Source organism: Bos javanicus, chromosome X (genome assembly GCF_032452875.1).
Source record: "Bos javanicus breed banteng chromosome X, ARS-OSU_banteng_1.0, whole genome shotgun sequence".
In the NCBI taxonomy this organism is placed as follows: Eukaryota; Metazoa; Chordata; class Mammalia; order Artiodactyla; family Bovidae; genus Bos; species Bos javanicus.
In genome coordinates, this window is record NC_083897.1 from 7,826,402 (window position 1) to 7,842,763 (window position 16,362).

Below are 16,362 nucleotides of genomic sequence, written 5' to 3' on the forward strand. Positions count from 1 at the left end.
GTTATCCCCATTTTAGAGAGCACACTGATAACTACTGAGGCTACACATGACAAACCTATAAATAAAAAGAACATTACTTAGGAGAGAGGTCCCAATTACACCAGAAACCTGAGAGAATAGCAGCTGTGATAAGAAAGACTTTAAAATTTTTGATCCTACTGAAGTCCTATTGAAGTTAACTAATATGAACCTATGTGTGCAGAATGATATCTGCTGAGGTTCTAACAAAACAGAATAAAACAGTGCTGAAATTACCTGCATAAGATAGCTTATCTACCTGATTTGGTCATATTTAGAATATGAACTAGAGGGAAAGCCTTTCCTTGAGACCAGTGTTGCAAGGTGGGTCTCAACGATTAAAACCAGTATTCTTGCCTGGGAAATCCCATGGACAGAAGACCCTGGCATGCTGCAGTCCAAGGGGTGGCAAAGAGTCAGACAAGACTTAGTGAATAAACAATAACAACATGAGAGTGTTATATGGTAGCCCCAGTCTCCCTAATCCTTTCATTCTGAATCTGTGACTTCTATTGCCAGGCACCCTCCTGGTTCCTATCTAGCTGAAAATAAAACAGGCTCAATCAGCAAAGATGGCTATACTTCATATTTGTTGAGGACAAATACTTCCTTGCCTAAAGTCAGTTTAACCCCTCTTCAAGCTCATATCTTCAGTCAAATTGATAAGTTTAACAGTTCTACAAAGTCACCTGAGGAACTAGACCTACGGAATAGAACTGATACTCACTGTTATTGCTGTTTTTTCTGGCTGTGCCTCATGGCATATGGGATCTTAGTTCCCCAACCAGCAACTGAATCCATGCCCCCTGCACTGCAAGCAGAGCCCTAACCACTGGACTGCCAGGAAGTCTCTGCTGTACCTCTAATTACTCTTTAACACTCTAACAATCTGAGCAGTATTTGGTTGGCTTAATTATTCCCAGGAGAGTCTGCCAGTAATCACTTTATGGAAGGGACCCAGCTGCCCTCTAATACTCATACTCTCTCATCAAAGGTTCTTCAAGGGGCTTCTCTGGCAGTCCAGTGGTTGGGACTTCACCTTTCCAATATAGAGCATGCAGGTATGGTCCCTGGTTTGGGAACGAAGATCCCACATGCTTCACGGCATGGCCAAAAAACAAAATAGGTATTTTTAAGAGTGGGGGGGGGGGCGGTTCTCCAAGAGGGGCTTTTGCAAGAGGCAAAGTAAGGATCCCAAGGGAAGCTTGGCTGCCCAATCCTGTGCAACCAAGGTTGCCGAGGAATTCCCTTTCCAGGGGGTGGTATGTGGCCTACCTCTGACTTGGTTGTACAGCCACCTCTGTAGTTCTGAACTGTTTTCCTCTCAACCCTGAGAGGGGAATGACATTTCTTTGTTTAGATATTTTTATCTCTTAAGCAATATTTTCTACAGACTATGGAAAAAGTAGCTGTTGGTATGAATGATCTGCTCCATTTTCTGACCTGGAAATGCTTAGCCAACATCAAGCAACCAAGTTTTCCTCTTTGCTAGGGTTCAATATCACTGATTAGTGTGTTCACTTCTCAGTATAGTACACAGTAGGTCAGAACTTCTGAGATGAAGCAATTCTACCACCTCAGTCCCTCAAGAAATCAGGTCCTCTGTTGTATAGCTGAGACTGATATACTGGGGGTGGAGCAACAACACAAAATATACCTACACAAAGACAATATAAATTTTCTGGATTGAGAAGAGTCTGAAGGAGAAGCAACAACCCAATCTTACTCCCTTATTGTCTTTTTCCCTCTAGAGAGTAAAGCACAGTATTGCAAGCAATAGTTGAATCAATTAACATTTAGTTAGTTGTTAGAAGTTAAGTGTGAGACTGTAGCAGTTGATATGTAAACACTAATAGCTAGGTTCACAACTAAATAGGTTGATCAAATGATCAGTTAGATCCCAAATTTCTCAGCATGTTTTGCCAAACTCTAATATACAGCCCTGTATCCCTACTGGAACAAAGAAGGGATCCTAGTTAAAGAGAGGGGAACCAAGATCTTGCCTCAAATATGTAATGAAAGCCTTGCATAGTACAGACTTAAAAACAACAGATAAACAGAAGGGCCAGAATCCAAGCCTACACAAAAATGAAGAACATGCTTAGACTCTAGTCAGAGTGGAGAAGACCACAGTTTCCAAACAGAGGACTGACCATGGCCATGAGGAAAAAGGACAAGTAAATTCCTATTAGAGGTAACGGCTTTGAAGGGAAGAGTCCAGGTGGCAGATAGACAAGAAGAGGAAGGGCTTTCTCCCCTTACCCCACACCCTTCCTTGACTTTCAGCACAGTCACTAAAGAGAGAACCTACTTGGGGGCACTCCAGTTTGCTTTTTGTTGTTTGTTTTCATTTGTTTTTTATGTAGGTGGGGAGAAATAAAACAGGAACCATGAATATACCTTTCCTAGAAGTTACACAACAGAGAGTGCAGGAGTATTTACAATGTTTGGGGGTGGTTAAGTCTTTCAGTCTTTTCTTCCAAGGCAGTATGTGTAATAGCAAGTCAACTATCTGACAAGGACAACTGTCACTAAGGAAACTCACTAGGGCTGTTTCTCAGAATGATATGCCACATTCATCTGCATCAGAATCATCTAGTCTTATTTAAAAAAAAAAGCAAAAATTCTCTGGTAGCATTCAAATTTCTAAATCAGAATTTAGGGACATGGGGTTAAGTTTTTAAGATGCTTCCCTGGTGGTTCTCTAATAATTTCCTGATGATCTGCACTAATGTTTAAAAACTATAGTTCTAGATGATCTATAAGATATCAACTTGGACAACTGGTAGTGTAGTAACAGTAAAATTATAGAAGTAGAAGGACTTTCCTTTTTAAAAGGGTTATGTTCATTGACCACTGCTCAGAGCTGAATACTAACAAAAGAGCAACTCTCTAATAACCTATGTCAAACTACGCACTTACAAATAAAACAGTTAAGAAGTAATGTGGAATCATTCTTGAAATGGCAGCAAAAATACTTATACTTACCGAAATATGGTGTGCATACATTGGCCTAGACAGGAAAAATGCTGCATCATGAGGTGTGTGAAATTCATTACAGAGCACATCAATTGAAGGCACTCGCTTTATATAATCTTCTGTGCTTAGATTAGATGCTAAAAACCCACCAAACTGTACCAGGGTATCATGACACTAAATTTAAAAAATAAGACAAAAAACACAAATGTGCTAACATTTTATTAAACCAACGTAATGTTTTCCAAAATGACTAAGATGTTCTTTTTAACAATATTTTGATTAACAAGTAAGAATTCAAATATTACTACTTGAAAGAACTTTGGAGATAATCCACAAACTTAATCATATAACCATATTACAAAAAATACACTCAGGTCCTGAAAAGTTGACTAATTTGAGAATTTTTTTAATATAAATTTATTTATTTTAATTGGAGGCTAATTACTTGACAATATTGTATTGGTTTTGCCATACATCGACATGAATCCGCCACAGGTGTTTTGATAGTTGACCAGGGTCTCAAGTTCACCACTTTTAGTGGTAAAATATATTTACCTAAATTTTATAGAACAATATTATGTATATACAAGTCAATTCTCTTGGCCCTTAAAAGTAGAAAATTTTATAAAACACGTGTGATTTTTTTATTACCTTGTAATATGGTGATAGTTAAACACATTTTTTAGGTTAGCCATAGGTTTTGGTGCTTAACGCATTATTGACTAGAGACGTATTACTACGTCTTTTGTCACCTGAATGTTATTGACCAGGAACACATCAATACATTCTTAGAGAGTGCTACAATTAACATCACCATGTAAAGTTGTTAAAGCTTAAAACTGATCAAGGGTTCATTGTACAATCTATGATTATCATTATTCACATTTTGTTAGGGTTTTGTTCTAAACTTGTGTATATTATAAATACAAGTTTATTACCATGAAATTTTCAAAAATGACAGAAAACCTTATACTATTATATCCCCTAGAGCCATCTCTTAAATATCATAATTTGCACGGAAATTGTCCCTATTTCTAGAATGTCTGTTTTATATATACATCATATGCCATAATATACATCATATATAATATATACCATAATATATATATATATATATATATATATATATATATATATATATAAAATATATATACCATGGTATATATAATATATATGATGAGCAAAATGACATTTTTCAAATTACATAACATTCTATATTTTCCATTATCAAGATTTAAAAACCCACAGAAACACAAAGGCCACTTTAACTTGCCTGATCATAGAGTTTTCCCACAAGTTTCAAATGTTTCTCTCCACCTTCCTGAAAGATTACCCCATTCCTCTGCTGAGCCATAAGCAAGCAGAGAGGAAGAGCAAGATCATGGTCTAATAGTGCATCCTTTAATCTCTGGGAGGATTTTTTCGTGTTTCTTATCTGGCCAAAATAACCACCCTGCAAAAGAGAAGACATACATTTTACTAGCGTACCAGTACATAACACACACCATCTGATTTGAAAAAAGAAAACAGGAAAGGTTTGGTTACAATCCTGAAGATAAAAAATCTCACACACCTTACAATCCTTCCCTCTCCTGACAAATTTATTTTATTGACACTATTACTGCCACTGGCTTTAGTCACTGGCTTAAAGATAACTGCCAATTGTCTTTAAACTTCTACATATTTTCCACTTTCTACCATGTGGTTCCTTATAAAGGATTGTTCTTTAGTCAGTTTGGAGCAGATTCAACAACAGAGTAACTATGCTCAGATTTATGCCAGCTGGAGTATCAAGGACCACAGAAGATTTGATATTTATTTCCTTTTAGATGTATTACTATCTTTTATACTTTGTTTCAGCTTTTTTAAAAGGTTTAAATAACTAGAACATTGCCATTTTTAAAAAGGAGGTGGGGATGATTATAAGAGAAGGGTATGGCTTTGACATTTAGCTTTATGTACTTATTTGATGTTTAAATTCTTTATTATGCACAAGCATACATTTTTATTACTGTAGCTTTGTAGTACTGTCTGAAGTCTGGGAGGGTTATGCCTCCAGCTTTGTTTTTTTTTCCCTCAAAATTGCTTTGGCAATTCTGGGTCTTTTATGGTTCCATATAAATTCTAGGATTATCTGTTCTAGTTCTGTTAAAAAAAAAAAAAAGTCCTAGATATTTTGACAGGGATGACATTAACTGTAGATTGCTTTGGGTAGTATGGCCATTTTAACAATGTTAATTCTTCCAATCCAAGAGCATGGAATATCTTTCCATTTCTTTGAATCATCTTCAATTTCCTTTATTAATGTTTTATAGTTCTCAGCATAATAAGTCTTTCATTTCCTTGGTGAGGTATATTTCCAAGTACTTTTTTTAATGTGAATTTAAAAGGTAGCATGCACCCAGTTTGAATTTTAAGTCACTAAACAAAAAGAGCAACTCTCACCTCAGCTTTTAGTTGCTCTCCACCAGTCATGGCTTCTAGTTGCTCCATTGTCATTTCTTCTGTAATTTCTATTCCTGCCATTTTTTGTACCACTTCTTTCAGTATAAGCAGGTCAAAACTATTTAGGAAAAATAAGAAACAGTCTACAGTTGAAACTTCAAATGTAAATCAGTTGTAATTAATACACTAAGAAGGAGGAATGGAGGCAGGGAGAGGAGAAAGGGAAAAAAGGAAGGAAATCCAAGTTCAAAGTTGCAATATTTGAGCCTAAGATGACAGTTTGGAGGTCTGCCTTAAGCATATTTATTACTGTGCCAACAGTCATTCATTTGAATTCTCTAAGTTTATGACTACTGATGAAAATGACACCTTATGACTTCTAAGATCTTCCTTAATTTGTTGAGTAATGAAGTAAAAACATACTTTTCTACAAAATAGATGCAGATGTGTTTCCAAAGAAAGGTAAACCTAAGCATACCCAAGATACAAGTTAACAGACAAAGGAACAGTGGTTTTTCTAAGACTCCTTTTTTCTTAGAAAGAAGAATGGTGGTTTTTCCAAGAGAGGAAGTGCTTACTCTCTCAACTTGCCTTGCTTCTCTAAACATAGTTTTTGAAAACAAGAGGGCCCTCATGCAAATTAGTATGCAACAAGTACCAATAAAATCTTTCCATTAGATGGTCACAAAAACTATATCACAGTACAGAAGACTGAACTAGAGATTTTAAAGTAACATGATTATTTTCCTGGCCTAAACAGTCACAGAAGAGTGAAATGTATGGGAATGGCCAACAGATCCTTAACATAGTTTTGTTTTCCTTTTTTAAATTTTTCCCTAAACCAAAACAATCTGTCAAGAATTACTTAGATAATACTTGTTTGAAGCACCAGAGAGCTTTACAGATTTGTTTGCTTTCCACCAGAAAGCTTTTGAAAATATTTTTCAATTCTTAGTCTAGTCAGTCTATTGCTGATGGGGTTTAATCTACATTCTAATTCAAACTCTAAGCACTGATATTAGTCCAGAATAAAATAATAAAACTGTTTATACAGAAAAGAGGACAGTGTCCAAAGATACATTAATGTTACCTATCTCTAAAGTTTAAATTCAAAAAATAGTTGTTTTAAAGATAGTACATACACCTTCAAAATAAACACATTCCTACCAAATGCTCAATGTAAAGGCTAATTCCTGCCCAGTAGCATAATCAATAGTGCAATATGTTTTGCCATAAGAGGATTTAAAATATATCAATCATTTATTCAAAAGTCTAATGCATAGTCAATATGAATTTTTAATGAGTTACATATATAGCCAAATATTATAAAATTATAAAATTGTTTATATATGTAAGTTATAATTTCTTTAATTTCTTTTAATTAAATAATTCCATGTAAATAAGTGAACAACCATTATTCTTAAGTCTACAACCAACAAATAGTTTTTCAAGATACTAGCAACCTCAATATCCCAATACCAGCAGAAGCAAATTAATTATTGAATTTCATTTACATATAATTTGCTATGAATACCTTTTGCCTGCCTTTAGCTGATTAGCCACATACTGAAGAAGACCAGCAAGATCAATTGGATATTTACGAAAAACTGCACCACAGAAACTAGCCAGACCTATATGAAAAAAAAAAAAAAGAAACAGGGCTTTTAAAAAAAACAGTTCGTAAAACAAAGAGCACAATATTAAGTGTCATTTCAACTAACTCAATTTCCAAAACAAAATGAGCTGGGAAAAACTGTTGCTGATGCCACTGAATAGAATTTTATAATTAATAATATTAAGGTTGGTACAAAAGCAACTGCGGTTTCAGACAGTGAAATTTTAAATCATTATAACTAGGCTCAAACACATCTTTATTAATCAAAATAGGAACCACTACAATCAACACATTTTTGCCAATGAGAAATAAGTTTGTTTATTCCTAAAGCATAAAATATCCATGCTTCAGGATTTGGCGAACTTCTGGAAAGCATTTTCTGCATCCTGCTGATTATGGAAGCATTTACCCTGCAAAAAGTTGTCAAGATGCTTGAAGAAGTGGTAGTCAGCTGGCGACAGGTCAGGTGAACATGGCAGATGAGGTGAAACTTTGTAACCCAATTCATTCAACTTTTGAAGTGTTGGTTGTGTGCCATGCAGTCAGGCATTGTCATGGAGAAAAACCGGGCCCTTTCTGTTGATCAATGCCGGATGCAAGCACTGCAGTTTTCAGTGCACATCATCAATTTGCTGAGCATAATTCTCAGATGCAATGGTTTCACCAGGATTCAGAAAGCTGTAGTGGATCACACCAACAGCAGACCACCAAACAGTGACCATGACCTTTTTTGGTGCAAGTTTGGCTTTGGGAAGTGCTTTGGAGCTTCTAGGTTCAACCACTGAGCTGGTCATCCCCAGCTGTCTTACACAATCCACTTTTTGTCACAGGTCACAATCCAATCAAGAAATGGGTTTTTGTTGTTATGTAGAGAAAGAGAAGACAACACTTCAAAATGATGATTTTTTGATTTGCCGTGAGCTCATGAGGCACCCACTATCAAGCTTTTTCATCTTTCCAATTTGCTTCAAATGCCAAACCACCACAGAATGGTTGACAGAGTTCTTGGGAAACTTCTTGTGTAGCTGTTAGAGGATCAACTTTGATAATCCTCTCAGTTGGTCACTGTCAACTAGATGGCCCGGCAGTGTGCTCCTTATCTTCAAGGCTCTTGTCTCCTTTTCAAAACTTCTTGAACTACCACTGCACTGTACATTCATTAGCAGTTCCTGGGCCAAATGCATTGTTGATGTTGCAAGTTGTCTCTGCTGCTTTACAATCCATTTTGAACTCAAATAAGAAAATCACTTGAATTTGTTTTTTGTCTAACATCATTTCCCTAGTCTAAAATAAATATAAAATAAACAGCAAGTAGTAAGTCATAAGCAAAAAAATAATAAAGTGAGAAATGCACATTAAAATGTTATATAACATCATTTTATACAAGTGTATAACCACATTTAAGAATGTATTTCAATATCAAATGGCAAAGTTCAACAATGCACAACTGCAATTACTTTTGCACCAACCTAATAGCTAATATTCATTGATCATACATATGCCAAGTAACTACTAAGCTCTTTATGTAATTATCTCATTTAATCTTTGCAATAATCATCTCAAGTTAGTATAAACCTATCAATAAGGAAAATTCTGGAACAGTTATGTCATGAAACTAGCTAAGGGTCACAGAGTTAGGTATGAGGTAGAACAGTGATTCAAATATTTAGGCCTGATTCCACAACCTGTGACATGAATTAGGACACAACGGAATCTTTCATATAACTCAGACTTGAATGATCAACAAAACACTTGCCCCTCAAAAGTCTGAGTCACAAAAAAAATCTCACTTTATCTAGGAATGTGCCACCAGTTGTGGAGGTGCAAGGAAACATCACCAGACCAAGAAGCAAACAAAAGACCAATGTAGCCAATAGTCTTTATCACATTAGTAGGGAGAAAATCCCAGTCAAGACAAGAGGAGGATACCCTAGTGAAGTCAAGTGATCTGCATCCTTTTCAATAATTATTTGCTGAGCACCTAAAGGATAATGCACAAAACATAGGTCCTGGTCTCAAGGAGCTTACATTACAGAAAGATACAGAAAAGTAAACTAAAATAACTATGATGAATCAAAAGCTACACAACAGTACCAAAGAGGGACATTTTATTCTGACGTTTTGGGTGGGAGGTGTTAACAGGGAAAGCTTCCCAAAGAAAGTGACCTGAAATCTAATGAATAAGTCGAAGTGTGCTGGAAGAGATGAGTGGGCATGGATGTGTACCCCCAAGAAGAGGGAACAATATGTGCAAAAGGGCCATGGAAAGTGCAAGAAGTTCACTTTCCATGTGAACTAGAATATTAGGGAGGGGCAAAAGATGAGGCTAGTATAGAAAGAGGACCTGATTCCAAAAGAACTTACTTGTATGATATAGGACAGATTGCAGACTTCAAAGGGCAATGGAGCGTTACTGAAGATTCAGCTATTAGAGACACAACTGGTTGAAAGAAAATGTAAATGGCTGCTAGAAATCAAAGGCACAAGGGGAAAAAACCCAATGCTAGGGCTTTTTATGAAACAACCAAGTTTTTGTTCTTTTAAGGTAACTGGAACCTCAGGATAGAAAGGAGAGATGGAAGAATAGTTCCCTTAAGATTAATTCTTCTAAAATAATAGAATGGATGGGAACTTTCATCTCCCAAGTAATGTTTCTCCAAATTCTATCACAGCCAATACTGATCTCTTGAGTTAGAAAAGGAATAAATACCATATGAACCTCCTTACACAACCGAGGACTTGAACCCTCTGTAGAACAAGCTGAGTGGTTAGACAGTCTCAAAAGCTCTTGACAAATAGATTCTTCTTAGCATAAGTAACAGAATACATAGCACGGCAGTTAACAATGGATGGAAATTTCATCCTTGGAAAAATAAAAATACTTACTCTGAAGCCAACTTGAGATGGTTGTGTCGTCATGTTTCATTTTCTCCTTTTCTGGATTAGCTAAAGCTTCAATGATACAATCTTTCATAAATTAAGAAAAAATTTTAAGTCATTACATCTCTAACAATGACTTTTAGCTAAGAGAACAATAAAATGCCACCCTTTGGAAAAAAAGTTAATTGTTAGCTTCAATTTATTACAAATTATTGAAAAATACACTCATTATAGTACCAACTTTTCTTTTTAGCAGCCTCTTTTCCATCTTGTAGCATGCAAGATAGAATCTAACTATATCAAAGATTTTTGGTCATCTTAACATTATCTTTCCCAATATACAACCCAGACACAAACTCCAGACTGGCCAATCTTCCAATCAGCTATCTGAATCAACCTCAGATGGTTAGGAAAGGAACTTAGAATGAAAAAAAAAAAAAAAACATTCACCACTACAACCTATGAAATGTAAAACCTATGAATTACTTCATTTGAAAGGATACAGGCCAAGACGTCATAATTCAACGAAGTGAGGTATTTCAATGAATCTACTACAGGTGTTATCAAGTTATCATACTTCTGTATTTGTGACAAGATCTGGAAGATGGCAACAAAGAATAAAAGGCATTAACTAATCAAAAGAGAACTTTTACTGTGCTAACTAAATAATGGCTAGTCTTTTTTATTTTTCAAAAGAAATAATACTTAAAATTAGTTTCCTTCCATTGTTTTATTATATAAAACCTACTATTTTATCATTTCCTAAGAAAATATTTTCTTAGGACACATTTTCCAATTAGGAAATAATTCCAGGACATCCAAACTTGAATTTTGGAATTATAGAGGCTAGACTGACGTCAAATGTGTTTTAGAAATCACATTCTAAATATGAAAGTGTTACATCTGAATCGCAATGAAATGCTGTTCAAGTGTTTCTAAAAACTAAATCAACAAATAATGTATTAATGTATTTATTAATGTTTTTGTAACTCGAAATGTGATACATGAGACAATGTCAGAGAATCTGTTTATAGCAACAGCATTGTCACATATTACTAGAAAAGTAGATCAATGTGTTAAGTATATAGCATACTAAATTTTACTTTTAGAATAACCATACAATGGTTCATTTGCTAAAGATTTTTCCCCTAAAACTATCATTTTTTAAGCTACATCATTCTATTTCCACTTGTGCTAATTTAAAGACAACAAAAAGAAAAATCCCTGAAAATAATATTAACCTCAAAACATACATAATCAAACAAAATGGTTGGATTGCTGTGGCTCAACTTCCCAATTTGTCTTCCAGAAGGCTTCACATTTTCCTTGGTTAGACGCCTACAAGAGGAGAAAAAGGTGGCAGGGATCATCTTAAGTAATTTCCCTTGTAATGTTGGTAGCTTTGTTACACATGAAAAAAAATTTATTTCCCATATATCCAAAATGGATCCATGTAAACCACCACCCTCATCATATGCTTTACTGCAGGACTTGAGCTATTTTGGTTAGGCATTCTCCAAGAGGGTATTAAACTTTTGTATTAATGCTTAACACTTATAATATACACATTTTCATTTTACAGTAATAGTCTAATAAGCATTAAAACTCTTAACGTACTCTGCTGCTGCTGCTGCTAAGTCGCTTCAGTTGTGTCTGACTCTGTGCAACCCCAGAGACGGCAGCCCATCAGGCTCCCCCGTCCCTGGGATTCTCCAGGCAAGAACACTGGAGTGGGTTGCCATTTCCTTCTCCAATGCATGAAAGTGAAAAGTGAAAGTGAAGTCGCTCAGTCGTGTCCGACTCTTAGTGACCCCATGGACTGGAACCTACCAGGCTCCTCCATCCATGGGACTTTCCAGGCAAGAGTACTGGAGTGGGGTGCCGTTACCTTCTCCGTACTCTACAAGTACATAAAACTCTTCTTACAGAGAATAATTATTTCAGATTTAGAAGGGCTCACGATCAGTTTAGGGATTAAGATAACAAATTTGGTGTAATACATTGAAATGCCTCATGTCATCTGTCTTAGTGACCCTAAAAGAGTGATAGCCAAGATTGCACTTGATACAGGAAGTTCTCTGATTTTCATATTCAAAGTAATCAAGTCCTGAAAAATTAATTCTACTCTTTCCTTTCTCTTTAATTCACCCTCTACTAAGTATTCTTTTACTAACATTTTGGAAATTTATATCTATGAAATGCTTACAAATTCAAAACAATTATTACACAGGATCTTAAACTCTTCTGATAAGACTATTACATAATAAATCTAGAAACTTGAAAAAATAACAAGTGACAGCTTTCTAGAATGAAAATATAATGAAGCAAATAATGAATTTAGTTGACAGTTCAAGGAATGTGACCATTCTGGAAGTGACAAACTATAATTATCTTTAAAAACTTAAGACAAAACTGATACATTAATCAAAATTATTTTATCAACTGCTTCCCTTTCCCATTCTCTATGCCCAGTTTCTTTTTTTCCCATAGAAAAGAATGACTCATCAGTTTTAAACTTTGGCTATACTCTGTTCCACTTTCAAGCTTACCACCACCTGCCCTTACTTCTAACCCTACTATTTCAGGTAGCCCTCCTACTTGACAAAAACAGCCATTTCTTTCCCATTTTTTTATTTCATTTCTTTCTGCTTCCTCCCTCCACCAAAAAAAAAAAAATTATAATAAAAGGAATATTCTCTTGATTATGTCTTCCCCTCAAGCAACTATGGTGCTTGGCATATGGAACACAATCAATGAGCATCTGTGGAATGAATTACTGGATGTCCTATAGAAAATTCATGTTTTAAACAGTAATCAAAACTGGTGAAATTCTCAAGTAATAAATTAATGATTTCATTCTCAAAAAATTCAATGAATACTAAAATCATACTGTTCAAGGCTAGTGTAACAGTTACAGCTAACAAAAAAATCCAAATACATGAAAAATTCTGTACATATTGTTCTGTGATAAACATGTATATTAATTTACTTATTCATTAATTCATATTAATGTCTTCTATGATGGGCAGAGTGCTAATCACTAGAAATACAAAGATGTGTAACAGTTCCTGCTCTCAAGCTCAGTTCAGCTGGGGAGGTAGATTTAAAACAATTAAAAAAAAATTTTTTTTCATAAACAATTAGAGCAACTTATAGAACATTACTTATTATACACTATCAATAGTATAAAAAGAGAGGGAATAATATATTTGTATCTATTTGCATATACATAAAAATATCAAATGATAAATAAGAAAGTAAACAGTGGCCACATTTTTTCCCTTGGGGGAACTGAGTGGACAGGGTGAGAGACTTTTTACTGTCTACTTTTTCATATCTACTAAAATTTAAAACATGTGAATGTATAAACTAGTAAAAAAAAATTAGATAATTTTAAAAAGAAAAATAATCATAGCAATATACATAAGCAGTATGATAGTATTTATATGCATATTTAATAGTGGCGGCACAAATAAAGAACAATCATCGGACTTCCCTGGTGGTCCAGTTGTTAAGAATCCGCCTGCCAATGCAGGGGACACGGTTCGATCCCTGCTCCGGGAAGATTCCACATGCCGAGGGGCAACTAAGCCCATGCACCACAACTACTGAGCCTGCACACCCTAGAGCCCGTGCTCTGCAACAAGAGAAGCCACTGCAATGAGAAGCCCGCGCACCGCAACTAGAGAAAGCCCACACGCAGCAATAAAGACCCAGCGCCCCAAAAATTAATTAATTAAATTTAAAAAAAATCAATTTTGCTTGGTGGTATATGCAATGGAAGGCTTCACAGAGGTGACACTGGAGCCCACCATCCAAGGGTGAGGTCACCAGATGGAGAGAGGAAAAGAGGTAAGGGAAAATCTGTATGAACAAAAAAAATATATGCAAAGAAAAAGGAGACCATAGCACATTCAGGGAAACATACGTGGGGCTCAGTACAGCTAGAGGTAAAAGTGACAGGAAATGAGGATGGAAATAGTGAGAGACAGATCATGGAGGTGCTCTTATATCACCATGCCATGAAGTTTGACATATAACCTGCAGGCAATGGTTAGTCACCAAAGGATTTTGAAGAAAGAGAATAATACAAGGCACTATAATACTCCAGCTGAAAGAACTAAGTAAGCGGGGGTAGAGAGTGGAAGAGACAGATTCAGTATTTAATACATCATTAAATAATCCATATAAAGCACTTAGTTCAGTGTCCATCACATATAGTAATGGCTTCATAAACATTAGCTATTATTAAGCTAGAAACCCTACTTGGGGAATTCTTAAAAGTGGAACTCTTTCGGAAGGAGCAGTTCTTATATCACCTCTTAACATGCCTTCCTTTCCTAACTTCCATGAGGTGGAATAATTTGTTTTCTTCTCAATTGTCCCAGAGAACTTTATACATGCTGTGTAACAGCCATCTATTAAACCAGACTGTGATTGTGCACACACGTGTTTCCTAGTAGACTGCAACCTAGGATAATATCACTAGGCAAAGAAAGTCTCACTGCATACTGTTTAATCTAGTTAAACTAAAATGCACTACTTCTAATTAGAATAACCATACCACTGCTCTAATGTAAAAGAAATGACAAAAAACAGCCTTGCTGAAAATCCTTGCAATGCAGCAGTGTAATTAGTATCTAAACCAGTACTGATTTGAAGTATACAATTTTCATAATTAAACTTCAGTTTACTAGGAATTAGGAATAACATCACTCATGTTTTTAGTGACATGAAAATAAAGCACACAAATTTAAAAAATGGAAATGTTTCAAAAGTTGAGTCCCTAAGGAGATAGCTCTGCATGACTCTACTAGATCTTCCAAAAAGGGGGGAAAAATGCTAGCAGAAATTCCTAGAACTTTGACTATCTTGTATAAGCCATTGGATGTATTACCCAAATTGAGCAAAGGCCACAGTATGCCCTCCTTTAAAAAAAATCCTATAATTAATCCTATAAAGGATTTTTATAGAGTTTGTAGCTTTGCAAAATGACACCTACAAAAGCTAATATTATAGTCAAAACAAGCTAAAAACCACAAAAATTGGTAGTCACTCTATGGGAAGTATATAATCAGCTATACCATTAGTAAATACTCCTGGGCATCCTCAAAACTGAAACTCAGACAAGCTGGCTGAAAGAAAGTAAATCAGATCCAGATATTAAGAAGAAAAATAAATTAAAACTTACTTCATGATATATTTGGCTCTGTCTATTGTTTGAGCTTTAACTTTTACTAAAAGTGGATGACTGTTGTAAGTTTCATTCTTCCACTGGCCATACAGACGATATCTTTAAAAATGATGAGATGAAGAATTATGAACAGTTAAACATTTCAAGGTTAGTGCACTAGAACTGTTTAACTAAAAATACAAAATATTATATATTTACCTATGCTGATATGGAAATGTTTTAAACATTCCCCATAGTTCCTCAGACATACAAGCATTGCAGTCCATCAAAGAAAGAGATGGAAGTAATACCTGGTCAGTAATGCTAAGCAAACAGCTAAGGATAACTTCCTAAGAAGAAGGGAAGAAAAGTTATTTCAGTAAGAGGTGCATATTAATCCCTCCCCCCAAAACAAATTTATGTGAGCCTTGGAAAAATTGCCATTCTTTGATTTCATAACACACCATATCTAATTCCCCACATTATCACTGTACTTTTCACAATGTATTTGTGTTTCTCTATCTAAGAAAGCAAATGAGGTGAGGGAAGGAAAGGTGTAGCAAGAATAAGGGACTTTTTATCCCTTTTCCTTTCTTGAACAAGGCAATCCTCAAAAACAGGAAGCTGTCAATCTTAAAAGATACTTTGTATGATAAGCCAAAAGCTATATTCAACATGTACAAGTATAAAATAGTTATTCGCATAGGTGATTAAAGCTTGTTCACAGTAAAATTCACTGTATGCTGTACCTAGACAAACATTAGACACATTGGACTTTTCTAGTCTCTTACCGTTTTTTCTTTATCTTCTTGTTTGCTTCCATCAGACTGAAACTAAAATTAAAAAAAAAAAAAACTATAAATAAAATGCAAAAAGATTAAGATTATGCTGTTGCAACTTCATTTCTAATTCAAAAAACAATCAACTTGCATGTGGTTTTGAATTCTTTCCTAACTTGTTACATACATGTAGATTTTACATATAGCCATTATTACAAATTAACATTTTAAATTCTTATCTATATTTCTAACCTTCAAATAATTTGTAACATTCATGAATTTTAAATGCCAGATTTATAAGCCAATTCTTTCCTCAACCTCATTATCACACACCTACCACATCCTAAAACTGATCTGAATATTTATTATAAAATTGTAGCAAGCTCAATTTTGTTATAATGCATTTACAATTCTCCCTCCAGACATTCTAGTTTTCTCCCTCAGAATTGGTAAAATCTAACACCAAAGCAATA

General features: G+C 35.0%; 1 protein-coding gene across 14 annotated transcripts in view; it reads right to left on the reverse strand.

Moving 5' to 3' along the window:
• Positions 1-16,362, reverse strand: part of THOC2 (THO complex subunit 2) — a 118,753-nt gene that overhangs the window by 26,083 nt on the left and 76,308 nt on the right. For 9 of the 14 annotated variants that reach the window (XM_061409452.1, XM_061409457.1, XM_061409454.1 and 6 more), the window contains exons 13-22: positions 15,902-15,943; positions 15,330-15,460; positions 15,129-15,230; positions 11,179-11,275; positions 10,441-10,534; positions 9,944-10,024; positions 6,977-7,073; positions 5,443-5,560; positions 4,271-4,450; positions 3,007-3,171 (exon numbers count right to left, since the gene is read on the reverse strand). In XM_061409452.1, the coding sequence (XP_061265436.1) occupies positions 3,007-3,171; positions 4,271-4,450; positions 5,443-5,560; positions 6,977-7,073; positions 9,944-10,024; positions 10,441-10,534; positions 11,179-11,275; positions 15,129-15,230; positions 15,330-15,460; positions 15,902-15,943 (1,107 nt within the window). The remainder of the gene's footprint in view (positions 1-3,006; positions 3,172-4,270; positions 4,451-5,442; positions 5,561-6,976; positions 7,074-9,943; positions 10,025-10,440; positions 10,535-11,178; positions 11,276-15,128; positions 15,231-15,329; positions 15,461-15,901; positions 15,944-16,362) is intronic. The other 5 variants (XM_061409456.1, XM_061409461.1, XM_061409460.1 and 2 more) reach the window with 1 other exon arrangement.